General features: G+C 48.9%; 1 protein-coding gene and 1 long non-coding RNA gene across 3 annotated transcripts in view; one reads left to right on the top strand and one right to left on the bottom strand.

Annotated features, from left to right (window-relative positions):
* Nucleotides 1-27,887, top strand: part of Ctdp1 (CTD phosphatase subunit 1) — a 61,084-nt gene that overhangs the window by 24,328 nt on the left and 8,869 nt on the right. Inside the window, exons 11-12 of one of the 2 annotated variants that reach the window (NM_001414395.1) lie at nucleotides 10,259-10,421; nucleotides 24,155-24,342. In NM_001414395.1, the coding sequence (NP_001401324.1) occupies nucleotides 10,259-10,421; nucleotides 24,155-24,342 (351 nt within the window). The remainder of the gene's footprint in view (nucleotides 1-10,258; nucleotides 10,422-24,154; nucleotides 24,343-27,887) is intronic. The other variant, XM_087592287.1, reaches the window with a different exon arrangement.
* Nucleotides 3,395-4,310, bottom strand: LOC134482963 (uncharacterized). The gene is made up of 2 exons (XR_015643094.1): nucleotides 4,103-4,310; nucleotides 3,395-3,556 (listed from the first exon to the last, which is right to left on the bottom strand). It is a non-coding gene; the product is annotated as an uncharacterized LOC134482963 (long non-coding RNA).

The following is a 27,887-nucleotide window of genomic DNA, read 5'->3' as shown; positions in this document are numbered from 1 at the left end:
TAGCCACCATGTGCTGGAGTGTGTCACGTGCTGCTGCTTTAGCCTGGACCGTCACGTTACGAAGTCACTGAGTTGACGGTTGTGACTACTTTTAACTGTGGTACAGTATAGCAGCCGCTTTGACAAACCATGCTGCAGTTTCCCAGATGCCCAGAAGAGTAGACCTGTGTTCCTGGTGACCTGTGTGCTGGTCCTGGGGAGCGAATGGGTTTGTGAAGGCAGCCTCTGCCTGTGTGGCTCACTGTTAGTCACGGCAGCAAATGCCTCCTCACTTCTGCTCCTTCTCTGCTGGGTTCTTCTCTGGGGAGGGGTCGTAAAAAAGGACAGTGCAGCTTGCCCGCCTGCGTGCTTACCAGAGATGCCTTGGTGCACACCATGCTGCCAGAGCTTTCCCTGGCTGTGTGTATCTATCCTCAGTTCCCAGTGGTATGGAGTACTAGCTCTTTTCCTCTGCAGCAGGTACCTATGATAGACATTCATTCATTCATTCATTCATTCATTCATTCATTCGGTGTCTATAAAATTACATTCAGTATAAATTCACTCTCTTTTTTTCAGGAAATTATTCACAATTCAGACTGAGCCTCCTTTCAGATTCTGTTGTGATCAATACTATTTGGCAAATTCTATACTGTTATCAAGTGTAACCTGATCCCAGAACACAAGGACAGAAGTTTTGGCACCTCCTGCCATAGCCACAGCCAATTTTGGCTGCTATGCAGAGCCTAGTCAGAGCAGGTGTGAGGTAACAGTCACACTCGTGTCACAGTATGAGAAACCTAGTCAGAGCAGGTGTGAGATAACAGTCACACTCGTGTCACAGTATGAGAAACCTAGTCAGAGCAGGTGTGAGGTAACTGTCACACTCAGTGTCACAGTATGAGAAACCTAGTCAGAGCAGGTGTGAGGTAACTGTCACACTCGTGTCACAGTGTTACAGTATGAGAAACCTAGTCAGAGCAGGTGTGAGGTAACTGTCACACTCGTGTCACAGTATGAGAAACCTAGTCAGAGCAGGTGTGAGGTAACTGTCACACTCGTGTCACAGTATGAGAAACCTAGTCAGAGCAGGTGTGAGGTAACTGTCACACTCGTGTCACAGTATGAGAAACCTAGTCAGAGCAGGTGTGAGGTAACTGTCACGCTCAGTGTCACAGTATGAGAAACCTAGTCAGAGCAGGTGTGAGGTAACAGTCACACTCGTGTCACAGTATGAGAAACCTAGTCAGAGCAGGTGTGAGGTAACAGTCACACTCGTGTCACAGTGTTACAGTATGAGAAATCTTGAGTTTGGTTCAGAGCACTGGATTTATTTTACTATCATCAAATATCTCAGGTAAACATTTACCTTTTTGCCAACGTGTTTTTTACCATGGTAACGCTGTCCTCATCTCTGAGGTCTTGGTTTGCAAATAGAGAGGAGGAGTGTGTGGGGACACGAGTGAGGTGGGTGGGTGGTGCACCTAGAGTGCACATGGCTGTGGGCCACAGTGGAGGGCATGTGCAGTCTCACTGGTACCCGGGCGGGTGGAGCCAGGCAGATGGTGAAATCCAGTGAGCGGCCGCCTGCCTGAGTCAGGGAGAGAAATGTCCTGCCTGAGACATAGAAAGTGGAGGGTGCTTGAGAAGACACATGATGGTAGCCTCAGGCCTGACGTGCACATAACTCGTATGGACATGTGCATGCTACATACATTATAATGGAGAGATGGGCAGCAGTGCCGAGGCCTCTGCTCTGTCACCTCTGTCATCTCTGCTTCTCTGGCACATGAAAGCCAGAGGCACAGGTGTAGGGCAGTGTGGAAGGTGGAGTGGGAATGTTCTGAAGTCTTCTAGGAAAGCCACAGAGCAAAGTTCGTACCAGAAGTCAAACACGTGGTACCAAAGAGCTCAGAACCAGGTGAGGCCGTAAGTCTACGCCTCCTTCGTGTGGGACGAAGGCACACATGGAGGTCGGCAAGTGTGGTCTTGGGACTGAGCTAGATACCTGGGGCCCATGTCATGCATGATGCTAGGTGATCTCAGGAGGAGACTAGCAGTGGAGAGAGATGAAGTGTTCAGGTTGTAGGTATTGGGGTGTGACGAACACTAGCTCCACACATCACTAAGTACAAAGGCTTCATTCTAGGGCCGCCTGTTCATTCTGAGGCGATGTGTGCTTGGGTTTTGCTGAGGAAGGTCTGGTGGGTTGAGCATTGGTTGATCCCTGGCAGTGTTTACTGAGAATGCAGGCTCTGTGACCCAGGTTTTGCTTTAGGAGGCGTGAGCTAGCAGTAGTCTGAGGGCAGTGGAGTGAGATGCAAGATTTGAAACTCTGTTTCTTTCCTGCTGAACATGGTCATAAAGCCGTCACGTGTAACAGTAACGGACCGTGTTGGGACCCAAGTGGTGTTCTAGGAGGCCATACAGGCTGTATTCTTCTCATCTCGAGTGACACGGGGGGAGTTGAGGTCACCACAGCATCCAGGATTTGAGAATCAAAACCAAGAGAGGGGAGGAGCAAGGAGCCTGGTGACTACAGACTTCCTTTTTATTCTGGATGTTGAGTCCTTCCACATCGTGCCAGCCAGTAGTAGCTGTGGAGGGGTGTGCTTTGGTCAGCCAGAGAGGCAGATATGGGAAAAAGGTGAAACAATGGAGAACTCACGCAGGAGTCGGGAAGGTCTGGGCCTTTCTGGGATAGTGGACACTGTCAGAAGAGCCTCAGCACCTACGAAGTTGGGACACACTCTAAATCTCTGTGAACCGACTCTGGGGGTTTGTGGAGGTCCCTTCACATGGGCGTACTAGGTTAAATCCCTGCTTCTAAGTGATTGGCTTTCTGGAGGTCAGAGGTTGGGTTTTGAAGTTCAGGTCTGGGTCTTTGTAAGAAGCAACCCTGTTATGAAGCCATCTCACACGTGATGGAGACAGCAAGGTTTTGACTTTACTGTCAGGAACAAGCAGCACCCTAAGACTTCCCCTTTGAGCACACAGTCCCAGTGGTGAAGGAGTTCACGTTTCTGCCGCTGGCTGTTCTGCAGTGTCATTATGACCTGTTAAGGGTTAGAATAGAAGGAGCTGTGCGTTGAAGGCTATCTCTGAAATTCAGTTTCTAAATTGCAGTTGGACAGCAGTGCCTCCAGAGTTTAAAGCAGCCGCAAAGTCAGTATGTGCTGGTGTGCACCTGCGTAACACCTGCGCAGTCTGCCTTCCACACTGCGGAGCCAACCCAGCCTCCCACTTATTTTTCCTTAAATAAAAAGCAAAGGCACCTTGTCCTAAGGTGAGTACAGCGTTAGGTACGATCTTTCTGTAATTATTCCACTTTGTTTAAGTGTGTGTCAGTAGACTAGGGATTTCCGAGACAAGTGAAAAGAAAGTGTTGTCTGAAAATAATTTGCATCTGGCAGGCTGAGCTCAATAAAGCTTTTAATACGGCAGCAGAGGAAGCCATATCTGAAACGTGGCGGGCGCTGCCTCATGCAGCTGCAGGAGCCAGTTTCTTGCGGTGCTTTCTGGGGAGGCGATGTTTTCTTTTAGACCTGCAAGTATCTGGTGCATCCAGGTTGCCGACCTGTCTTGGTACATAAGAGGATGGCAGTCATCACTCTGTCCCTGTATACACTTGACAATGGACACCAACATGTCACCTTAGCCTAGTTCACTTTGGAGGCTGCCAGGGACCGTGTCAGGAAACCATACTCTGCTGCCTTGCTGGAATGCACAGGAGCCTTAGAAATGCTGCGAGGTCGCCAGTGTGAGAACTAGAGTCATGACCCTGATTCCACAGCTGATGAACTGACCCGTCTACATAGGGAAAAGTGGGGCCCCACCCCTCCCTTCTCACTGCCTATGTCTGAGTGCAGAGAACTGTGTCTGGGGAGCCAGGCGCATCACATGGTGAGGAATATATTCCTTGTCCGTGTCACCCAAGGAATGTAGCTGAGAGCTGTTATCCCACCTTGGTCAGACTACCCCCATGTTTCCACTCCCTTTTGATTTACTAGAGACCTCTTCCCTTATGCGTTGGACTTTGCTTCCTCTCTGCTGAGTCTCATGTGCTCTGCTTCAGTGCTCCATGCTTGGCACTGGTGGCTTCCTCGTCTGTACTCATACCCACCACAGGTGCAGCCATTCACAGTGGCCTTGGAACACAGTAGAGAATCCTCGGCCCATGCCAGACCCCTAGCATAGTGGCAGGGACACTCTTCCAGCCATCCTACAACTCGTGTGGCTCCTGCTTTGCCTGTCCCAGGACTCCCATGCCTGCTATACGTCTGGGAGCTCAGCCTTGTAGCTCTATGAGAGTGACAGCCAGCCCTTGCTGGGCCTGGAACTCTGCAGACCCATTGTGACAGGGTGCTTGGCAACAGCACCAGGCATCATCCTGGGTGAGCATTGTCGCCCTGGCTGTGAAGTTGTAACTTTTGCTTTGTACTTGGGGGCTAGAAGTACAGTGGAGTCCCCTAGACTTGTCAGTAAGTGAAGTCAGGGAAATCTGCAGGCTACTTAATGAGACTCAGGCTCAGTAAATGTGTGGCTTGAGAGCCGACTGTGTCCAGTTGGTGGGTGATGTCATCTGATCCCACTCTTGGTGCCTGAAGCAGGGTGAGATACAGGTTCCCCTGGCCAGGTGAATTCAGGGGCTGACCCCTTGGCCTGACTGAACTTAAGATGATAGAGGTCCATCTGGAAGGTAGAGCCAGAGAGCCAAACATGGCCCTCTTAAGGGTTCACTGAGCACGGAGCATCTATTGGAGATGGTTACTCTGGTGAAATAACTGTGGTTTTCCCATTCTCTAATTGAGCTTTTTGGTTATTACTGCTAACTTGTCTTTGTGTGTTTTCCACCGAAACAAGCATTTTCTCAGTTTACTGTAGTTTGTCTGTTTACCTCCTAACTGGCCTTTGATAGAATAGTAAGTTTTTACTCCATGAGTTTTGTGGAGTTCTACTTAGCAGTGTTTTTGTTGTGAACTGTGTTTTCATGTTGAGTTGTTACCGACACCCTCACCTTCCAGTGTCTCACCATTTCACTGTTTCTCTGAGCATGCTCTCTTCCTCACATTTACATAGGCTTACATGCGGTCTGTTTGCTGTCATTTGTTTCTGGGAGGAGGGTGATATGAAGAGGTGTGTGGGTGTGTGCACACACATGTGCATGTGGAGACAGACCGGCCAAGGTTAGTGTGCCCCTGGCAGCCTTATGTGCTCATAACTTTATAGTTTAAGACAGAGTCGGAGCTGACCAACTTAGTAAGCAAACAGGCTGCTCACTGAATTCCACAGGATGTGCCTGTTTGCCTTCCTGCACCGGGATGAAAGGAGCATGTGTGGCCACACCAGGCTTTTACAGGGATCTGAGGATCCCAATCCCAGCATCCATGCTTGCATGACAGTTTACTGAGGTCTTTTTCAGCCCTGTCCTACCACAGAGGGGCATGCGGAGAAGGATGGATTGGTTAGATCTTTGAGACAGTCTCTATTTAGCCCATGTGGGATGAAGCCTGCAGTCCTCCTGCCGCAGCTTCCCCCCTGCTGGGTCACAGGCGTGTGTCACTGCATTGTGAACCTCTCCTTGCTCCTCAGAGACCCTGGACTTTGATGGCGCTTGTTTCCAAGTCAAGCAAGTACATCTTTCTGGATCTGGTTCCTGGCTCTGTCAGTTGCACTGACCAGAGGACTTGAGTGGCACCTTTCCTTCAGTCTTGAGTGAAATACTGTCTCTGGGGAGCTTGTGGAGTTTGTGGCATCTTCCTTGTCCCACTGGAGACCGTCCCTCCTCCCTCCCTCATATGTGAAGTTTCGTTACTGGTGACTGGGTGTTTTCAGTGGTTGCATGTATTATAAACAATCTTTTTCTTGAACCTGCTTCTACATGGGTAGTTACCTTATTTGGATTTTATTACATTTACGTACTCACTTTTTTTGGAGGGAAGGTGTGGACTTGCGAGGTATGCCAGAGTGATTAGGAAGGTCAGAGGACAACTTACAAGCGTATTTTTCTCCTCCCACCATGTAAGTCCAAACTCAGGGCTCAGGACAGCAAGCTTGGCAGCTGGCACCTTTACTCAGAGTGTCTCCCTGCCCCGTTGGTTGGTTTAAAACAAAACAACGTGGTTGAACTCTTGGAATGGAGCTGTTGCTGTTGGCTTGTGTTATGTCGGCAGGCACGGTAGCCATGAATCTTATGATCTCTTTCCCACTGTGTGCATTGTCACATGCCCAATGTGGCTTTCTTCACAGGATGGCGTGAGTAGTGTCCTCTCCTCTCCCCTTCCTTCACTGAGCCTGTAGAGAGCTAGTGCCATACTTTGGAGTGTCTGGATGTCCCTGATTCTGACTGACCCTGACACCATGAGTCTTACCTTTTTTTGCAGAACCTACAGTTCTTCTGGAGATCTCTTCTAAAATCTGGTTACTTACACTTGGGAAGCAGAGGCAAGAAGATCAAAAGTTCACTGTCATCCTCAGGCCAGCCTAGATGGTGTGTGGTCATGCAGTTGAGAGTCTCCCTCAGACCCTGTGTCCTTCCTGGGGAGGGTTCGGGCAGGCTTCTGTCCCGTGTGGGCTTCGGACTCCATTCCTTTCCCTAAGAAAGACCTGTGGTGGACTCTGTTCCCTAACAGCTCCATTTCCATACCTTGACTGCATCGGATTCCTCCTGGTCTCTGAATTTGACAGGCAGGTTCTCTGTTGGCTTTCTTTCTCCTACAGGAGTAGGGAGGCATCTTTCCTCACACAGCTTCCACGATGTTCTTTTGTTTGTCTGCTTTTGTCTTTAATTGCAAGATCTATCACTGTGTGCTGCTGTGGATTTTGAGACTGGAGTGAAGGATATATTTGTAATTGATGATTAAAGTTTTTTCATCATGGATGGTCTAAAATCTTTGTAAGATAAACTGTCACCTTGGAATTAACAGCCCTCTGCTGTTGTCCTTTCCAGTAGAGGTTGTCCTGTTCTTGCACCAGTAAATGCGACAGAAGCTTGGCTGTTTCCCATCGTGTTAAGAATCTGGTCTGGAGCATCCTGTGTCTTAACTGACAACTGATATTGAGGTGGGGGAGGGGCGGCAAGTAACTGGGACATGAACCTCGTCTCCCCTGGCTGCTTCTGGTGCCCATCATGGAGTGGTCTGCCTGCAAAGACAGCACTGTTAGACTCTAGGCTTTCTACCGTCTCCTCCCTGCTGGCACCGGATGGCACAAGCTAGGCAAGCTGGGTCTTTGCTTTGTTTGGTTATAGTAGAATTGGAATTGTCTCAGTGTTGTTTTATCCACTCATTTAGCATATTAATCATTGTTAATACACGTTTCATTTCATTTATTTACTTCTTCAAATTGAGAAGGAGTAGAATGAGAGTGCTTTCCATTTTTATGGCTCTGTCAGACTTTCTCTCTTGGTGGTAGGTAGTTCTTAGAGTAACTGACCTTGCACCAGGACAGCCCTGGAAGAGCAGGGGGTCACAGGTGTTTCAGAAGGTACCTGAGAGCTTCCGTGTAGTGACTGATCTGTAATGTCTTATAGGTCAAAGAAAGTGGTTTTGCATTTTTCATGCACCTCAAGCCTGTCACCCTTTATAGAACTCTCCTGGCGCTGTCAGACCAGGGTGGCTATGAACTTGGCGTGGCCTTGGCAGTGCTGACCTTTAAAGATTAACCTTAAGCTCTTGGTAGAGAGGTCTTGTTCTTACACTTCAGATTTGGTTGAAACTTTTAGACAACCTTAAAGAGAACTATAGTATTATTTTTAGTGAAAGGAAAACTTACATGAGCCCTTTCCCTGTTTTCTGTGGGTGTTGGCAGGAGCAAAGGGTGGTACTTTGAGCAGTTGTAAACATGGTCAGTCAGATGTTTCAGATCCTGTTGCTGAACATGGTTAGAAAGCATAAGGAGGGAGAGGCTCCTTCCAGGGCTTGTTACTCAGCACTGGACAGGAGCAACAGTGGCAGGAGGTGGCACCCTCTGGTGTTACAGTTCTCCTGCAAGCCTCAAATGCCCAGGCCCTCCATCTCTAAGTGTTTATAAAGGTTCTACAAGAGAACAGCTCCCTGCAAGCCTAGGAGATTTGGAATTCCTTAAGATGCTGGCAGGAGTTGACATTGGAGGATTCCCTACCTCTTGACTATAGCTAGTATCACAGCGTCCAAGCCTGAGATGGTTCGGACTCCAAGGGCTAGCAGTACTCGTGAAAGTCTTCCAGCCACCACGGCCCCTGGCTTCCCTTCTCGAGCTCCCTCTTGAGCTGGCACTGAAGCCTGGGCACTTGGACAGCCCTGCTGACACTCAGCAGTCTCTGCTGCCTCCAGCGTGGCTGGACTGCAGTCTCTTAGCCCACTCTACTAGCAATAAGCAAATAAAGATTAAAGAGAAGCCTAATGTTGCCTCTTAGGAGAGCGTCGCCCTTTAGCTCACCAAGAGAACCATCGGTCTGCTCTGTGATAGCCAGAGGAGGGGCTTTCACAGCACTCAAAGCACTGCCCTTTGGTACCAGTCGGTAGAGTCTATGGTAGGTCACCAGAGGAAGTGTTGTCCCTTGAGTCTACTGGGAAATTGTTTTAGGGTCATCTAGAACTTACTTAGGCTTGTCTCATGATATCAAAATCTGAGAGGGTTTGAACAGCTCTGGGCAAGCAGCTGAGGTTGCCCTGTAGCTTTCCTACAGTGTCTGTGGAGTGTTCAGGGATGGCCAGTGTTGTGTAGAGATAGCTCAGCTGACTATTTAAGGTAACCAAGCAACAGAGAGTCCGACAGCTGCCCGTGAGGGTCTACTTGCCTCATCCCCAAATCCCTTACAAATTTATTTACAAAAAATAGCATGAGGGTTTTACTGTAGCCCATTTACCAGTAATCCTGGTGTCTCACTGTTCAAGTCCTCATCTGTCTTATAGGGCAGTGCTGGGCCTTGGCTACACACATCCTCTTCCTGCTTTCCGCTGAGCTGTCTGTCTGAGGTCACACTGAGTTCCAAAGCTAGGAACATGGAGTCTTACTTTTGGAAAAGCAGAGAGTGCACTTTTTAGATTTCTGGGTAGAAAATCTTTTGCCCTCAATAAATAACATTCAGTTAACCTAATATAATTTCTTTTTAATTTTGTGACTTAGAATTAATGCCCCATTATTCTTTGTTATTACATTTTGTGTGTGTGTGTGTGTGTGTGTGAGAGAGAGAGAGAGAGAGAGAGAGAGAGAGAGAGAGAGTGTGTGTGTGTGTGTGTGTGTATATGGTATCACATCCTTGTGGAGGTCAGGGGACTTGTGGGCGTCAGTTCTTTGTTTCCATCTTGTGGATCCTGGGGAGCTGATCCAGGTGGTCCGGCCTGCCTGAGAGTGCCTTTATCAGCCCCACTGTCTTGTCAGGTGCCACACTTCTCCTTGAGGTAATGAGGGCTTGTCACCTTATGCGCAGTGTCTGTAATGGCCAGCCTGGGATCCCGTGGCCAGTGGTGCTCAGCTTCTCGTTTCATTCCTCACCTCAGGAAGGACTTGTTCTAGAAACAACTGTTTTACTCTCTAGCACAGGCTGGCCTCAAACTCACAACAGTGTTCCTGCTTCAGCCTTCTAAGTCCTAGAATTGTGCATGGGAGCCACTTTGCCTGGTGTACCTTAAACTTTGACACCAATTTAAACATGAATAAAATATATTCAGTGAGGTTTGGCACACGCAGATGCACATTGCAGATAGAAACTTTTTCAACAGAGCTGCAGTTTTGCTGGTAACGTTAGCATCTTAGGTGTCCAGGTTGGAAGTGTCTTGACTTTGATCCTGGCAGCTGATTGGTTACTGTAGTACTCGGTGAAGCTGTGCACCCGCAATCTAATGTTTCTTCCTTTGTAGGCAGATTAATTCCACCCCACTGAGGTCCACCTCTTAGCTCCCCATTCCTGTCTGGCTTCTGTTCTGTGCTCTGAACAGAATGTAAACGCCACTTCTGCTTCCTTTTGGTTTTTAATGGTTCTTAGCTTTACTCAAGGGTAAATGGCACTCCCTGATGATTTCCAGCAGTTAGTCAGGTGATGGCCTGTAGACAAGGTGGTTTCTCTGTAAAGGAGGTGAGTGTGGGTGTCCTCAAGGCTCAGGACATGTCCCAGGAGGAGATGCTGGGTCTGCTACACAAGCAGAGATAGCAAGTGGGTAGCATGGACGGGCTGCCTTGACTTCCCTACAAGTGTTCTCTGTGTGTCTCACCCATGCAAGAGTCAGGTGTCTGCTACCGAGCTGGAAAGGTACTGTGGAACTGCCTTCCTCACGCGGGACTGTAACATTCCTTACAGAGCTGTTCAGCCACATCAGCAGCAAATGTTTGGTGAAGAGCTGCCAGAATCCCAAGATGGAGAGCAGCCTGGCCCTGCTAGAAGAAAGCGACAGCCCAGTATGTCAGAGACAATGCCGCTGTACACTCTCTGTAAGGAGGACTTAGAGAGTATGGACAAAGAGGTGAGAACGTGCTGCAGGCCCCAGTCTCCAGAGGCTGCTGTGCACAAGCACATCCCAGATCCCGGAAGCTGGGCTTCCTTCCATGCAGGGTAGGCGCAGGTGTGGTGAGCCAGCTTCCGGTTTCCTATTCCGAAGGATTTGTAACCATGTGAAATGACGTGCCCGTGTGTTTGGCAACAAGAGCACACAGCCGCCACTCCCAGGGTGCGTGATCGTATCTGCAGGTGTTCCAAGTTGGCATAAAAAGAGGGCGCTTCTGGCATTTTGAGGTACAGGAGCCACAGGAGTTTTTAGGGTACCCTGCTGAAGGAGCTGTCCAGACAGAAAGCTGAGAGGAGTCGAGAGAAGAAAGGCTTAATTAGCTTGCATTCAGTCATAGTTTTTTTTAAATACATTAATTCAGATAAATTAAGACCAGTTTCTTCTGTCATTTTTACACCACCATGTTTAAGTTCATAATGTGAAGTTAGTTTTTTCAAATGCTCAATATGGAGAATTGAATACCCTGACTACAGGTGTGTTTTAATTACAGCCTAATTGATATGGAGTGGGGCAGGTTATCCCTTAGAGCTAAAAGCAAAGCTGTGCCACAGGTCAGTATTGTCTGTATTCTAGACTCATGTTCTTATACCACCTTAGACCAGGGTATTCCTGTGTCCCTTGGCCTTACACATCTTCCTCTGGGCTTTTGCTCCAGGGGTTTTTGTGGTGTGGTCTGTGCAGTCATTTGCTCTGCAGACTGCTTTGGGAGGAAACAGCAGCATGGCGGGCCCCAGGGTGGGGAGAGCCAAGTGCACTCTAGAGATGGGCTACAGGTCACGGGGACAGGAGCTGCCCTCTGCATGCCTCCTACAGCTGCGGGTGAGTGCATCCACCTGACACTGCTCTGCTGTGAGGACAGAAAGGCTTCCTCGCTATTGACCATGCAGCAGAGTGCTCAAGGAAGAAGAAACCATGGCTCTTATGTACGTTTTTAGCAAAAGCAAGAAAATACATTTGTTTTTAAGATGAAATCTCATCAGAACTCAGATTCTCTCTCAGATGGTAGCTTCTTTTCTGAACTGTCTACCATGTTCTGTGGGTTTTGAACTAACAGTTGTCATTTCATGAGTGTTTTCTCGGTCACTGCTTCCCTGTCCTCAGTCCCAGCTGTCTTGGATCTGAGAGCAGTGCTGGCTCCTGTGAGCACACTTGGCTCTCCCCACCCGGGGGCCTGCCATGTTGCTGCTTCCCTTCTGACTTCACAGGAATTCCCTTGCAGTCCATTTGACACTACTTGGCCTTATTGTTGGCTTTTATTCCCTTCATGTCCTAAGACCTCAAATTGTGCTGTGAAACAGCAAATTTTACTTACTCTAAAATCTTATGCTTTTAGCCATAGAAGCCAGCCTTTACCTCTGCCTAACCTCAGGCCTACAGAAGCTCCTCCTCCTGGGGAGGAGCTGCAGCTCTGGCTTGCTGATCTTGCAAAGCTGGGGGGAGAAGATTGGCAGCTTCACATTCCTACACGGGCTTTGATCCTTCCTATGTCCTGAGACCATAAATAAAGCATCCTTGGCCTTCAACAGAGCCAGAGCCAGGCTTTCCGTGTGGGCATAAGGGAGATGCCTTCTGAGTTCATGGGTCCTGGATCACCTTGGACTATTTGTCCAGTTTTCTTGGGGACAAAGTGGGCTGCAGGTAGTCTCACAAAACATTAGCCTCTGTCCACTTAGGATCCTCATGACACGTCCACATCCGTTAGGTAGTGATAAGCCACGTGGGTGCTCTAACTGTCTTCTGTATCGGTGTCTGTCCCGCTTCCAGTAGACAGTGGTCATTACTCAGGGGCCTGTCACATCTACAGAGACCCTGATCTCCAATAAAACCATAGACACGAGGACCGGTGCAAGGCCTTGGGATGGGGAGAGGCATCAACCTGCGTGATCAGTCTCCCGGGAGCTTGACAAGAAGCACACAGTCCCCTCCATCCATGTTGCTGCCCAGGTGCTTCCTTGGGTGAGCTGGAGTGGGGTTTTCCTGAGATATTTTAACCTGGTTTATAGACTAGGTGTGCAAACCACACAGTTACTTGTAGTGAATCATGAAGAAATTTATTTTAAAAGAATTCTTTGGTATACCAATAACCTTGTCGCTTATTAACAGTCAAAGCAAACTTGTATTCTAATAATATGCTTATTCAGTAAGTGTTCATAAATACATGTTGTCATGCATGTGAATGCCAGAGGACAGCCTTGGACATTGTTCCTACAGTGCTGTCCACCTTGGTTTTTGAGAAAGGGAGGGTCTCACCAGTTTAGAACTCACCAGCTGGGCTAGGCTGACTGGCCAGGCCAGTAAACCCAGTGGTTCACCTGTCTGCCTACAGAGCTAGGCTTATAATGTGTACCACTGTGCCTGGCTCTTTGAGTAAGTTCTAGGGATTTAATTCAGAACGTCTTCTTTTTTAAGGAAAAGATGATTTTCCTTCTAAAACATTAAATCTCGATTAAATATTTGATACTGCAGAACATGGAACTTTCTTAGCATTTTTCATTTTAGTTGATATTTTGCTTTTGTAATCATCAATTCTGATGGTACCATTTTATAAAAAATAAAAATCATAGAAGATAGCAGTAATATACTCAGAGCCATTTCAAAAATTGTTGGGAAATTATGTGTTAATCCCAACCAATGTTCATTTGATGATTTTTTTTAATGTAATTCAAATCAGCAACTCAAAACAGCAATTTAAAAATCAGCATTTTAATACAATACACATGAAAGCAATACACTAATTTCATATTTGTTTCCTAACGATAGGAAAATATTCATTGTTTTCTATACTGTTGTGTTTCTTTAAGAGCAGACAGTCTTGTATGAACAGCACTGCAGTTCATGACAGACATCAGCCTCCACTCTGAGCCAAGGCATTTCAGACAGCATCCATTGGCACTGTGTGTAATGGCAGGGTACAAAATGTACACGTCTGTCCATAACTCTGTTAGTTAGTTTTAACTGTCAACTTGACATAACCCAGAAAGTGAATCTTAGCAAGGAATGACCTTGATCAGGTTGCCTGTGGGTATGTCTATGGGGTATTTTCTAGATTGTTAATTGAGTCAAGAAGGCCCACCCTGAATGTGGGCAGCACCAATTCACAGACAGAGCCCTAAACTGTCTAAGAGTGAAGAAAGTCTGCCCAGCATAGTGGCAAGCAGGCAGGCCCTGGTGAAATCACTTGTCTCCACCTTCGCTGGGTGTGCTGTGATTAGCTGTTTTGTCCTGGCACCATGGTTTTTCCTCAGTGATGGACTGGCCTAGAATCAGAACCAAGTAAGCCCTCTCTTCCCCTCAGGCCTGCTTTGGTCGAGGTGTTTATCATAGCAACAGGATTGTTACTAGAGAACCTGACCACGTGCCTTCTGGTGCTGTGGACTGTTTTATTGGCAGATTGTGGGAGATTTTGGATCTTTGGGCCAAAAAAGCTTATGAGTGCTAATTGTTTAGTGGCCTTTTGGTAGGAGCTTGGAAGATAAGTATGGTAAGAATAATGCAAACAATGGAGAAATGTTTCAGAGGGGAACCAGGATTTTTGCCCTTACCTGGATTGGGGTTATTTGTGGATGTTTTTGCTGCAAATTTGTGTGCCTGGGGCTGAGAAGCGTCTGATTGTCAGAGCTGAGCACCAGAGGTGAAATGTTCTAGGCTTCACTGGGACAAGAGGAACATGTTTCCTCTGGGTCAGCAGACAGATGGCTGCCAAGGGGGTCAGGCTACATCTTGTGCTTCCAGCGGAACCTAGCAATGTATGAGTATTGTCCACATCATACTGGTTTTGAAGGCATGAAAGACACAAGAATAAGGGAGCCATGGTGAATGGCTGAGGCATGGTGCTTGTGACAGGGTCACTATACCTGTGGTGAGGGAGGGCCTGCTTACAGAAAAAGGAGACTCAGGAGTGTTACTTTCCATTTCTCCCCACTGTGTCCGTTCTCCCTGACCTGGTAGGCAGGATTCCCCATGTCACCCCTCACTCCTGACTCGATTTACAGAGGTTTTGGTGAAGATGTATTGCCCCGAGTCCAAACACCTAATGGAACCTCCGCTGCCACCGCTGTGAGCTGGGACAGAGCCAGTACTCTTCCAAGCACTGCACTGAGGGTGGCGTTCTCCGTCCAGAACCACAGAGAACCACAACCTTAGAAAGCAAGTTAGAGATTGGGATGGGCCAAAAAAGGTACGACAGAAATGTGCAAAGCTAATAAAAGCCAACACTGTGCTTTCTCTTAGCTGCTTTAATCCTGTGTGTATTTCTAGGAACATGTAGAAGCCAAAGGTTCTTGATAATCAAGTATAGCCCCCAAGGTAGGACCAGCATGAAGAGGGGGCAGGGCTACCTGCAGGCTGCTTTTCTGTGTCAGAACAAGCAGGCTTGCAGGATGTGGGCTGCTGCATCACTAGTAGCACTGGGTAAGTCACCAGACTAATTAGACTGCCCAGACCTTAATCACTAATTAACTAATAGTTACTTGCTCGGTACAGTCCAGACCATGGTCTTTGGTAGCTGTCCTGGTTTTGAGTGGGTGAATTTATTGAGTACACAGCAAGCAAATGTAGAAAAATGAATAGCAGATAGAAGTGTCAGTAGATAACCATCAAATCAAGTACTTAAAACATCTAGCAGAGATGACTGGAGTGGCCCAATTACGAGAGCAAACAGAAAGTAGCATCACCAGTCAGGTGCTTACAAACATGCCCAGAAATCAACTGGAAGCCCTGTAGGGGCGTAAGGTAGAATTACCAATCCAGGTTTCGGGTAGAGCACAGGGTCCCCTTGGATACCGATTCCATGGGAAAGAGCATTCAGCAAACAGCACATAGACTGTCATGGGACCAGGCACTGTGACTCACCCAGCAGCAATGCATGTTAAGTTGAAGCAGTCGGCTGGGGTTCTTGATTGTTCTCTCTGTGGAAGAGCTTCCTAGGCTGAACTTGATTTCCCTTTCCCGCTGTAGGCACTGCTCTACCGTAGACTGAATAACACTAGCCACTGATAGAAAGGCTCCTAGGTGTCCTGAGGACATGACACTTAACTCTTGAGCTGCTTGTTGTTCTCTTCACTCCCTGTCAAGAGTTGAGGTGGGCTAGCTAATCCTTAGATAGGAAGTCTTGGAGGACACTTTGGAACAACGTGTGTGGGTCTGAGCCAGCTTCTCAGTGAGCTTAAATAACACATGCCAGTTTACCAACGTAATATGCATTACATTACCAAGATGCTGTTGCAAAGGGGCTTCTCAGCTGTCTCAGAACAGCATGAACTTGACCGCCTAAGTGTTTATCAGAACCAAGAGTTTTGCAGCTAGTCTGACAGACCTCTTGGAGGCAGAGACTACCTCAGTCAGTCCGGCTTATGGTCAGAATTTACACTCTAATTTACACTCCTAATTTATTCAGTTTGCCAGCTACAAGGAAAAATGAGAACAGTCTAGGCACCAATATATGGCCTCAGCCTCCTGAGTCCATGCTGGAGAGAAGAGGCACATCATAACAGTGAAGCAGTCACACTCCTCCCTTGAGCAGAACCCAGCCATGGCCTTTCTAGCTGACCTGATGGGCAAGATCTCCACCCTTGAGAGGGGTGCTGGCAGTCCACACTCCTGTGATGTAATTGTTAGCGTGCTACCAACAACCCTGACCACCCATGGCCATGGCTAACAATTGAGGCCAAGTGCCCGTGCATCCCAGGCCTAGCCAAGTAGTTCAGAGAAACCTATAGAGCCACAGGAGGCCACCAGTCCCTCCTCTGTCCCAGAGGTTCTACATGATGGGCCTGTGCCCAGTACCTCCCTTACAGGCAGTCAGAGGGAGGACACATACCCAGCACATAGTTGCCTTTTCTCCTCTGGCTCCCCTAGCACATGCAGCAAGGCTCTCGCTAAGTTAGGTCTCTCATGAAGGCCCACTGTCGTCTCTTGGATTGCAGGTCATGGTTCCTCTAGCCTTCGCAGACACTATTGAATTATTTAAAAGACGTGTTTCTCATGGAAGATGCCTGTGTGTCGTTTTAAGCATGGAGATGCACAATCCCCTGTCACATTATGCAGGGACAGTCGAGCTTGGTGCAGGTGCAACAGCACTTCATAACCCTAAGCTGCCTGAATCTCTTAAGTCTTGACTGCAGTGACTCCTGTCCTGTGACTCATCTCCTGTGAAGCACAGAACGAGGGAAGGTTGCTCAGCATAGTACAACGCCCCGGCTTTCCTGGTGCGTGGGAAGAAGACCGGAGTCCCTGCTCAGATATAACAGCTGTCATCCATAACAAAGATGAGAATCATTTACCTCTTCCTCTTCTGGTGACATAGTTCCTTGCCAGGATGTGAATTCTGTCTTGTCTTATCAGCAGGTTTTTGTTCCATTAAAAGATAACCCCCCCCCCAGTTCTTTGGTGGGTGTTTTGTTTTGTTTTGTTTTTGTTTTGCCAGTAAAAGTACTTTAAATATGGCGTATAGTTTCTTGAACTAAAGGTCTGTGAGGCTCCACTGCTCATTTCACTCCTGCTGTCTCTGCAGCTCTCTGCCTTCCACCTGGAAGTCCCCGGAGATCCTAGAATACCTGGGACAGTGAGTCACTCGTGTGTGCTGTGGCCCCACAGAGGAAATTCTGAAGGCAGGCTATGTCCCTGAGCATGTTCTGAGTTGTGGTCTTCAAGGTGGTTCCCAAAGGTGGTTCCCAGCAGCTTGCCTCCCAGTGCCTCTCTGAATACTGCCGAGGGGTCACTGTTAACATGGCTCCAAAGCCCCTCTGGCCTGGTCCTTTGCTGGGCCTGACTGGTGCCCTGCCATGTGGGCAGCACCTGAATACTCCATTGCCTTCAGCAGAGTCAGAAGTTCTAGAAAACAGTCTCAACTCTTTGTTGAGAGAGTTAAAATATAAGCAGATCCAGTGAGGGTTGTGTGTGCTGCTTTTGTCCTGTATGCGCTGAGCATCTGCAAATGGAAGGCAGACACGAGTGCATGTGGACATAGATGTGGTCGGGTGGAAGGTGAGCACCATGTGTGTGAGGTGTGTGTGTGGGTGAGCATCCGTGCAGGAGGCGTTGATACAGGTCAGTTCTGCGGAGCCAGCAGCTCTGATCAGGCTGCCCTCAGTCACAGCCTGTGTGCATTATGACTGCACTGTTAGCCACTCCCACTCCCAGTATATAGCACCTTCTCTCAAAGAAAGATTGAGTTCCTTGTTAAGTGGGTGGGGATCGAGCTTACCTTACCTGAGCATAAGCTTCACTACTGAGCCACCCCAGTGCAAGGTTGTAGTCTGAAGGTCATCTTGTTTTGTGTTGTGTTGTTACTGGTTTTTGTTTGGGGGCAGGGAGCATGTCACAGCATGCATACTGAAGACCAGAGGAGAAGTAACAGGAGTGGGTTTTCTCCTACCATGTGGGCCAGGGGACAGGACTCAGGTTGTCGGGTGTGGCAGCAAACACCTTTATAGCTGAGTCCTATGCTGGTCTTGGAGGTTTGTTTCTATTGAACGTTTATACACTTGGTTAGGATGTGTACAAGCTGTAAGCTTAATGGTTGTATGCTCGGTTCATGCTTAAGAGTTAAAGGTGATTGGAGACAATGGAAACCCTGAGGCATCTTCATTATTACCTGGTTGTCTAAAGCCTCTTTGTTGAGAGCTTATTTAGGGGAGTGACTGCTGGGTCCTACAGACACCCCAGAGTGAGCCTGCAAGCTGTTCTGTACAGACTGGTCTGCACAGTCCCCGTCTAGGCACCTGCAGCTCTGGGGAACCCAGCAGTGGCAGGTATCATGTGACATGGCACTTTGTCCCTTTGGTGGTGATGGCTGTTGTCAGTGTGGGGCTGTGCTGCTGCACATCACGCTTTCCCCACTCCTGCTGGGTACCGTGTCACATGCCTACTGCATACGACATGTCCTCTGCTGGAGGCAAATTGTCCAGCACTTAGTATTTTCTGAGGGAAACTGGTTCTTTTCCATTGCCCTGCAAGAGTTAAGAATTTTCTTGGGGAGCTGTAACAGTCCCCGGGGACAGGGCACAGATACAAGCCCTCACGCAGTGTAGTGAGCATTGCTAGTAGAACCTCCCATCCTTGGCATCATCTCATGCCTGAGCCGCTCTACCGTGCCTTCACTTTGTAAAAGTCAGGCCACTTTGTACATGAGGGCGGGAAGCAGCTAAGAGCACACTCTCTTGAGACCTCTGCTGGTCTCGTTGACAGCACTGGCTGCACTGACAGTGTGGAACCATACCATCCCCCATACCAGGAGCACTGAGCTGATGGAAAAGCAGTGTGAAGTTTTCTGGGCAAAGTAGGCAGGACAGACAGACAGCCTTTGTCCTGCCACACCAAGGATGTGGGTTGTAGAACAGTGACCGTTGACAGTCCCATTTCTTCTGATGTCCTTATAAATCTTGAAAATATCTCTTTATGTGTATCTGAGGACTGTCAGTCTCCAAGGAGGGTTACCAGTTTGCACAGGCACTCCTGGAGTCATGCGTGTCTATGTGCAGACTGACCCAGCTTCCCAGGGAAGGATGGCTGTGGTAAGGGGATGGCTACGGTAAAGGCAGGGATGCCGAGCTTCTTCTTCGCCATTGGACATCTGGTGGTCCCAGTAAAATGTCAGTGTTTTCATCAAAACCAGCCCTGTGGTTTGAGAGTTTGGTGGGTGGGGTGGGGTGTAGCGTGCCGTTGCTCATGACTCTCGTCACTCTGTTAAGGGCAACTCTGGTCCCAAAACTCTTCATGTTACTGCCCAGCGCAGAGTGGGGTTGAGGGTCAGTTTCAGAGGGGGACCTGGGAAGGAATCCTCTGTGCAGGTTATGAGCCCAAGCCTGTCACAGGGTCAACAGGAAAAGGACAGGGACCAGCGGCTTTTAGAACAGATAGAGTGCAGGTGAAGGAGATACCTGAGCCCACCCCCCAGGGCCTGAGGCCGTGTATAGCATTACAGGGTCTCCAGGCTTCCCTTGGAGCTTGTCCACAGAAGGCAAAGTCATCTGCTAAGTCAGTCCTAGACCATGAGAGGCAGGACTGTGGCAGTGAAACGGTCAAACAGAAACGTCAGTGCCCCCGATGTGGCCACTGGAAGGTGAGCTGTCCCTCGGTGACTGCAGAAGTGGAACCAGAAGCAGCGCTGCAGGAAGTGCGGCAGACCAGTGAAACCCACCAGTGGAACCATCATGGGCAAGGTGACAGGGAAATGACATGGATCCTGCAAGACATAATCTCAGGAGTGATTCATCCTGAAGACCACCTAAGAACCATGGAAGGGAACAGACAGAGGTTCAGGAACCTTGGAGTAGTGCTCACAGGGAATCTGACTGAGGAAGGGGGCTGGAGCAGGACAATTCTAGAAGAAATGGCGGCTGGAGTATCAGAACGGAGGAGGAGGAGGAGGCAGACAACAGCCTCTCTGTACAGATTGGTCTGACCAGGCGTGGAGGCGGACGAGTTAAATCCACACTGTGTCTGCTTCAGCTTCAGACATTCCAGTACCTTCTGCTGGGGTCAGAGAGACCATGGCTCGTTGTGTTTGCTTGTGCACATGAGGTGGGGGATCCTTTGTCACATGGTCACTAGCTAGACTTGTGTAGACTCTCTCCTTAATGTGTGGAGAGAGAGGAGGGGGATTATCCAAGGCCTGACTGACCCCATGGACTCTTGTCTATGACTGTCAGTGACCCCATGGACTCCTATGGATCAGGAGAGATGTTGTGCAGGTCAAAATGTAAATTCTTGTGTGTATTATTCCCAACCTGTTTGCTGGTTTGTGAGTTTATCTTGTGATTTCAGCAGGCACGGTTCCCATCTTCTGTCTCATGGTCCCCCTGTGTTATATACTCTCTTGGACAGAATGTGTTTGGTCAGCCATGAGACCAGGAGACTCTTGACGTGCCTGAGTTTGCAGGCTTCCCAGATCAGTGATAGAGAATTCTGTGTCTGTGATTTCATCTTTCTGCGTTACTGTTGTGGACAGCTGTTTCTCTTCAGATATTAATAAATAATAACTTAAAAACCCAGCAGGCGGAGTTGAGAGCTGAAGAAATGGTAGAGGGCACTGTGGGCGATTGGAGCGCTATCATCTCTGGGCCTGCCTGCTCCTGGGGAAGACCCTCAGCAGAGGAAGCAAGGCCTTCAGTGCCTTCAGTGGCCGGCCGGGGAGAAGAGCAGAGTGGCCAGCAGCCAAGCGCCACACTTGTCACCGCTCTCCTTGGCAGACTGCCCACCTTCAGGCCATCCCCAGCCCCCAAGGTTTGCTCCTCCTAGGTAGAGAATCTAAGCACTGTGGCTGGTGCTTGCCAGGTGAAGGCTGGGTTGTGTGTTGTTGCAACAGGATGTGTTGAAAACAACATCCCGATCACCAGTGTTTGCACCCTAATTAACAGCTGACGCAGTGAGAGTGGGTGTGTTCCGGAGAACTCAGCACTCATCTGCTCAGGTCTGCTCCTGTTCTCAGCACTCATCTGCTCAGGTCTGCTCCCATTCTTAGCATAACAGTAATTACTACTGCTTGTGTCTATATTTGATTTACATATAATCAATTAGCATTTGGCTAAGATCAACAACAGTAGTAATTCACACTGAATTAGACACTGTCTGGAACACTGGGGAACACCTCAGCCGTGGCCATGTACTGTGTACACATCTGATGATTAGTATCAGGATGCACAGCAGACATGTCAAGGCAGTGTTTGTGGATATTCTGTTATTAAACAGTAGCCACCTCTCGTCACCTTGTGACTGGATCTTAGAGAGTTATCCTAGTTAAGCAAAGCTGTCCTACACAGATGTTCTTTGATGGTATGGTGATTTAAAAGGTCACCATCGGGCGTTTGTGCTTGGTTTTTTGTTTTTGTTTTTTTTAAGTTGATAGATGTTTGAAAGAATGATCTTGTGTCTTTGGCCCTCTATTTCCCTAGAGTTCCCTGTTGGTCCCTAGAGTTTCAGTGAGAAGATGGCTTCTTTATCTGTGAGAGAGACTCGGGGTTATTGTTTGTTTTCCTTGCTCTGGGGTAAAGAACTTTCTGGGAGTTTGGAGTGTAATTTGCATAAGTCACTTTCAGAACATATGTGCTGCCGTAGGCCATCGTTGTGTGACAGTTTTTAATCCTCTCAAGCAGTTTCAGAACACCTTAAGTTTGTTTTCCAAGTTTGGGATTTTTCACATGTCATTTAAGTTTCTCTTTGGCCTTCAAAGTATTTTCTGTTCATAAAAATAGCTTCTCGGTTGACATCATTCCCCTTAAAATACATCCTACCACGGTATTAGTTCTCTGTGGTGCATAACAAGGATTGCAGATGCAGAAGATTAAAGGAGCCACTCTCTTCCTCTCCTGCATGTTCACGGGGTCAGGAGTCAAGTGCAAGGGCCTCAGAGCATTCTTGTCAGCCAACAAGCTCAGTGTCTTCCCTGCTTCTGCTGGTACAGGTTAATTCTTACTGTTGTAGGAGTGCAGTCCAGAGGGCTGGGCTGACACTCTACTTGGTATGATCACTAGGCTACTGGACCACAGTGGGAGGGTCTCTTCTAGGTAGCCAAAGCAGCCTTGTCTGACAGTGTCCTCGGTAGAAATGACATCTGCCCTTGGAGTGAGCTACAGACTCCTGCTCTCAGTGGAGTGCTTGGTCCCACTGACCTTCAAGTGCCCAACACTGAGGAGCTTCCACTGCCATCTCTGTAAAATACAAGGCCTTGTCCAACAGGAAAAAATTGTGTGGAGTCCCCTCTATCCTTCGTAACATCATCAAGAAACTTCCAGAAAAGAGTGACTTCCTGCATCTATAATGCATTCAGTCTTTCTGTCAGAAAGTTCTACCACTCAGAATATCGTTTCTTTGGAACAAAGAAATAAATATATATGTGGGTTCCAAAACCTTATCCATTGATAAGGTTTAAGGTTAATAGAAACATGTTCCTTGGAGGCCATCTCCTGGACAGTCTTGTGAATGGTGGCACCTTTAAGGCAGCCCTAGCTGTGTGGTGAAGCTGGTGTGGAGCTGCTCTCCGGGACATCGGCTCTGCATGCTTGCCCTCTGGCTTCCGTACCAGGCTAGGAAGAGGCTCTCTGTCCATCTCTGCAGAGGAGGAAGGGCCACCAGGCCTCTGTGCTGTGGGCTGGCTGCTGTCTCCTGTCCCTTGTGTTCAGGTGTCACTGTCTACCTTGTACTCTTGCCCTCCCACCATACCCTTTGGCTGCAACGTTGAGAAAAGGCAGATTCTCAGAGAGCTGTCTTCTGAAGGTGGCTGCTGGAGCCACATGAGGCTGTGTGCTGAGGACAACACAGTTGATGTGCTGTGCTGTGCTGCCATTTTTTGTACATTTGAAAACTCAATGGGGTGTATATTGATTTCTTTCCATGTCTCATAAGTTTTGCCTTAACATTTAAAACAACTTTTTCTGTTGCATATTTTAAGTTCAGCTTATCACAAATAACTTTCAAAGGGCAGTTGACACATTTGTAAAAGAATGTCTTTGGAAAATTCATGTCATTCCCAAACAGAAACTTGATTGAAATGAGGCCAGACTCAGTGTATGTCCACAGTTGTGGTTTGGCTTTTAAGGTAGGTGTTTCTAGGTCTTTGGACAGCCAGCCGAGTTAATGAATGCTCAGGTTAGCTGTCTGCCACACAGGATGCTGGCATAGATGTTTACAATGCCTTTCTGATTGGGATATAGGTGCAATCGACCACAAAGACGGGTGGCCATGTATCTCGCCCAGGTTGCCCAGCAAAGCTATGCCGTGGGTAGAAGCCCACAGTGGAGCTACTCCCCAGGACTGACGGGCAGGATTCATTATCATTGCTAAAATTCAGTAAGCATTTCCCTGGTACAGTGGGACGCAGACCCATTCTACGCTGAGGTTTTCCTTTGCCCATCTCTTCCGTGCAGGAGTAGAGCTAAGAGCTGGGGCCAGAATGCCAAAGTCAGGTGCTTGCTCTGGGCCTTCTCTACATAGCATTGGCTCCCATGTGCACAACAGAGTAACACCAGCCTCTCCTCTCTGGTACTGAGGTACAAGGTGGTTCACTGTAGTGTTGGACCCAAGTGAGGTTCCCCAAATGCCTGCTTGTCATCTGGCTTTTATTTACTGTCGTTCGCCCCATCCCCAAGTTCTCTGACTATGACACCTCACTTTCCTCTGCCTGCCCTCCAATATCAGCAAGAATCCCAGGCAGGCAGACTAGCAGGCCGGCCGGTTCCTCCTACCCATCAACCTCATGTCAGGTCCCCAGCTTGAGGTAGGTGGGAAAGAGAGAAAAGCCAGCTCAACCGTCCTGAACACAATTGCACTCCAAATGCCAGTATCTCAGAGCTACTTCCTCCTGGGAAGCCCATGTTCAGGCTGTGGGTCTCACTGATCTAGGAAAGGACGGGCAACTTAGAGAAATCCTAGCACTGTGTGAGAGCGTGTCCCTGTGGATGGAAGCTGCCACCCTTCTGAGGACTCACGTGTGCAGGCTCCGTGGGCATCCTGGATACATGTCAGTGCTCCTCTGCTCTCCCGCTGTCGTTTAAGCTTAGTTTCAGTCCCCAGCGTTCAAGTAGAAAGCAGAAGTGAATACCCAACCCCTGCAGAGTGGCACTGCAGAGTGCCTGCTCTTGCATGAAGACAGTGTGAATCTGTTGAGTTCTTCCTGGGTGGGTGTGGGTCATGTGACCCCTACAGAACGCTAACTTGCAAAACAGCTCAGTCACTGACTCTGCACCTTTTGTCAGGTGGACGACATCCTTGGAGAAGGCAGTGATGACAGTGAGAGCGAGAAGAAGAAGGCAGAAGACCAAGACAGTGAGCAGGAGAGAGCACGCAAGCCCAGGAAGCCCAGGGCCCCAGGCACCCGAAGAGAGCAGCCGGCAGGGCTGCCCTCACCTGGCGAGAGGAGCGCCGCTGGCACGCGTGCGCCCAGGTAAGGAGGGGCCAAGGGTCTGGACAGTGGAGAGACCATGGAGAAGCTCAAGGGGAGGCAAACAGCAGGCAGCACCACACATCGCATCATGTAGGTCACTGTCACAGCAGTGGAGAGGGAGAGAAGAAACCCCACCTTTGTTGGCATCCTCCTCACTGTCAAATTGTCCGACATCCATGGCGACTAGGTTCTCAGTTCTGCACTGAGAGCTCTGGCTGCCCCACCTCAGGATGAAGGAGAGGCCTCAAGTGCACCCTTGGCCCTGCTTGTAGGAGCATGGTCCTCATGTTCCAAGAGTCCACTCTCGAGCCCATGGGGGAGCTGCTGCCGGGGGAAACGCTCCCTAAATCTAGGGGTCATCGTGATGCCGAGTTCCCAGCTGGGCAGTGGGTGTCTGTCACTAGTTAGTGGGCAGTCTAGTGGTGGAGCAAGACTCGAGCGGCTCCATCTGCTGCTGTCAGAATAGCATGTGGTACCTGGTCAAGTGTTTGGGAGCCATGCATGTCTTTTCACCCTCCTCTTAATGACTAGTTGGTGCTTTTTCAGTTGACAAAATGGTCTCATCTCTGCGAAGTGTTTCTTTAGCCTGTCACCTGGTTTGCCTCGTTCCACTGCACGGCTGCTAAATAGCCCGCGTGCATAGCTGTGGAGGGAGCTGGGTTCCTGGCGTCACAGTGTAAAAGTTCACCTATTTTAGTAAACAAATGAGGGACCTACTAATGGGAGGTCCCTTATTCGCCACTAATTTGAAGTGAGTCTCTGGATATGTGGTGGGCTTCCTGGTCTGCTCTGTTGAGCCTCGTATGCTGTTACTGGGTGGTGGTAGGACGCATCCTCAGCGAGTTAGCCAGCCTTTAAAGTGTGCTTTAGCAGATTGACGTGGATTTATGTAAAACTCAGAAAAACACTACAAGGTATGGACTAGAAGATAACCAAGTCAAGTGTCCCAGCCCTGGCCTTGCCCTGTTGACATTCTCTAACTCCTGAGTTACATTTTCACTGTTAAGAGAGAAAGACTGTGCTTTAAGCGTTTCCTTGCTCAGTCCTGCCAGTGTAGCCATTTCAGGGTTAAATTATGGGACTGTGTAGCATTTATTCTGACCTAAATCATTCCATAACCACCTTTGGTCTCTTCTTGACCTGATAATTCTCTGACTTGTATTTGCGTAATGTGTGTGCCTGCCTGTGCAGAGAATAGCTGAGAACAAGGTCACATGTGTCTGTTGTCCTCTCAGAAACAATGTGCTAAGGGCCCTTTTAGAAAAAATAGAAAAAAACAAAAACATGGCTTCCTCAGTGTCGGTGTATACATACACAGCCATATGGCATTCCTGTGGGCTTGATGTCATGTGACCTACTGCATCCATGTAGCCTTGGTGACGTAGCCCCATAGCCATAAAATACCCAGTGAAAGTGCATGCTACCATATTAGGGGACAAAGGGACTAAGCCCCACTGCACTCGGCGCTCAGCCCTTGGATGTGAATCCACTAAGCCCACGTGAGTACAGCTGCTTTCTGGCAGAGAATATCGTGCTGTCCTGTGTCCTTGTCCAAGAATTCCATTACAGTAGGCCCTTCAACCCAGATGCCTTGCCCTATCCCCTCTCTCAGGGTCTTGTCTTATCCCTAGCATTGTCCTTTGTGTGGTCCTCACAGCCCAGAGTGTGCTGCTGGCTGTACCACCTCACCAGCATGCTTTGTCCATAAACCAGCTCATCTGAGAGAAGTACCGAGCTCAGCAGTCTGGCAGAGCCTCCGTTCACAAAGAAATGCAAGCGAGATACATCCTCAGGCTCTCATCTAGAGCTCAGTTTCTGGTGCTGTTTCCAGCGGCTGTGTGATGTGCAGACTGACATGAGGCTCCTGGCTTCGGCGTGAGAAAGCGGAGTGAGAGTAGCAGTAGTGGTGTTTACATCGGTGCGCTCTCATCTGGCCTGCCCTTTGACCATTCTGTAGTGAGTGCAGCACTCAGAAAGAATGCTGTGACTGAGGTCCAGTTACCAGCAGCAACTGGAGATGGGGTGGCTTGTAGAGGGCTAGTCCTAGCCCCATGGTTAGTGGCTTGGGATAGCTGGGATCTCGGCTGAGCAGGATTCAGGGTTGGCTGTGCAGTTAGGAAGGAGAACTTTCCAGACTCACTGAAATGCTGCAGTCACGTCACACTCAGAGAGACGAGCAGGTTCTGTACTAGGTCTTTGTGCAGGAGTCATGTGTTTTGGTAGATATGTCTTCGTGTCTGGGAAGACAGTAGGGTCTTAGGGAACGTTGGGGCCAGCCGTGGGGAGGGAATCATGGCGGATTAGTCTGCTCTTAGGGTTAGACCCCTTGCCCCCAGGTGAGCCTGAATGTAAGTGGGCTACATGTTCTAACAGTCTCTGCTGGACTTTCAGTCTAGACAGAAAGACATGGAGCTGTTTCCATAGACCTGCTGGAGCCGTGCTCTCCCTACTTGTCCTGCTCATGGTTGCCACCTCTGGTTAGAGAGGTCACATCCAAGCTGCATCTCTAGTCTTAATTCTGTGTGGATCTGGAATTAAGGAAGCTCTAGATTCTCAGTCTTGGGTATAGGGGACGCTCTTCCCTTAAGCTGAAGAGAACCACAGAATGTTTCCCGGGGGGAGTGGGGTGGGCAAGGCTCTGGCCCCTGCTCTGTCCCTTGCTCACTGGGCTCTTGGGCACATCCCTGCCTGTATTTTATCTACTCTACACCCCCATTTTAACATTATTCAATGAACCCAGGCTGGCCAGGGTCAGGATGAGTCCTCTAAGCAAAACCCACCTGATTTAGGAAAAGGCATTTGGGTGTAGCTGGCCTGTGGTACAGCATTCAAGATGGACTGGGCTGGCATTTGCTCACGTGATCACTAGGGAACAGGCCTGTCAACTCACTAGCTCCTTGGGTAAGAGCTCCTGTTTCTGTCATTGCTACTCTGATTGTGACTAATTATTTTGGAACTTAGAGGGGGCAGAAGAACAAATAGCCCACAGTCTGAAGGAGAGTCTGCTAGCAAACACACAGGACACCCCTCACCTCCTCTGCTCATTCCTCACCCCCAAGACCCATGTCATCCACAGCAGGTCTTGCAGGGAGCGCTGCAAGTTCCCTTTGATGCCATCGTGCACGAGCTGCCTCTGATGGATATGGTGGCCAACAGAGCCAGCCCAGCCTCTTAGAAACTGGACAGGAAGGTGGCACTCTGGATGGGTCCAGCTCCCATCAGCTTAGGGGTCTCACATCTCTGCCAGTGTCCTAGTACTTCTGCTCCTGTGTGTGATGAACCCTTGCAGCTGAGGTGCAGGTTTGGTGTGTCATGTGGTTCCCAGCTTGGCAGCACTTCCTGTCAGACTCATGCCGCCACGCTGTTCAGAATCAGCACCATTTGAACTTGAAGATGACTAGCAGAGGAAGGAGGCCATATTATGTTCCTCTCTACCGAGAAGTGCTCCTTCCCATCTCACAGCAGGCAGGGCCCTTGCACTCTCTGTACACATTCCCTAGGTGAGAGATCCAGCACGAGCTTGCTAGGTGTCTGCCACCCAGTAG

This window comes from Rattus norvegicus, chromosome 18, assembly GCF_021556685.1.
Source record: "Rattus norvegicus strain SHRSP/BbbUtx chromosome 18, alternate assembly SHRSP_T2T, whole genome shotgun sequence".
Taxonomy (NCBI): domain Eukaryota; kingdom Metazoa; phylum Chordata; class Mammalia; order Rodentia; family Muridae; genus Rattus; species Rattus norvegicus.
The sequence above is the reverse complement of the archived record's forward strand: the minus strand, read 5'-3'. Positions and strand labels throughout refer to the sequence as shown.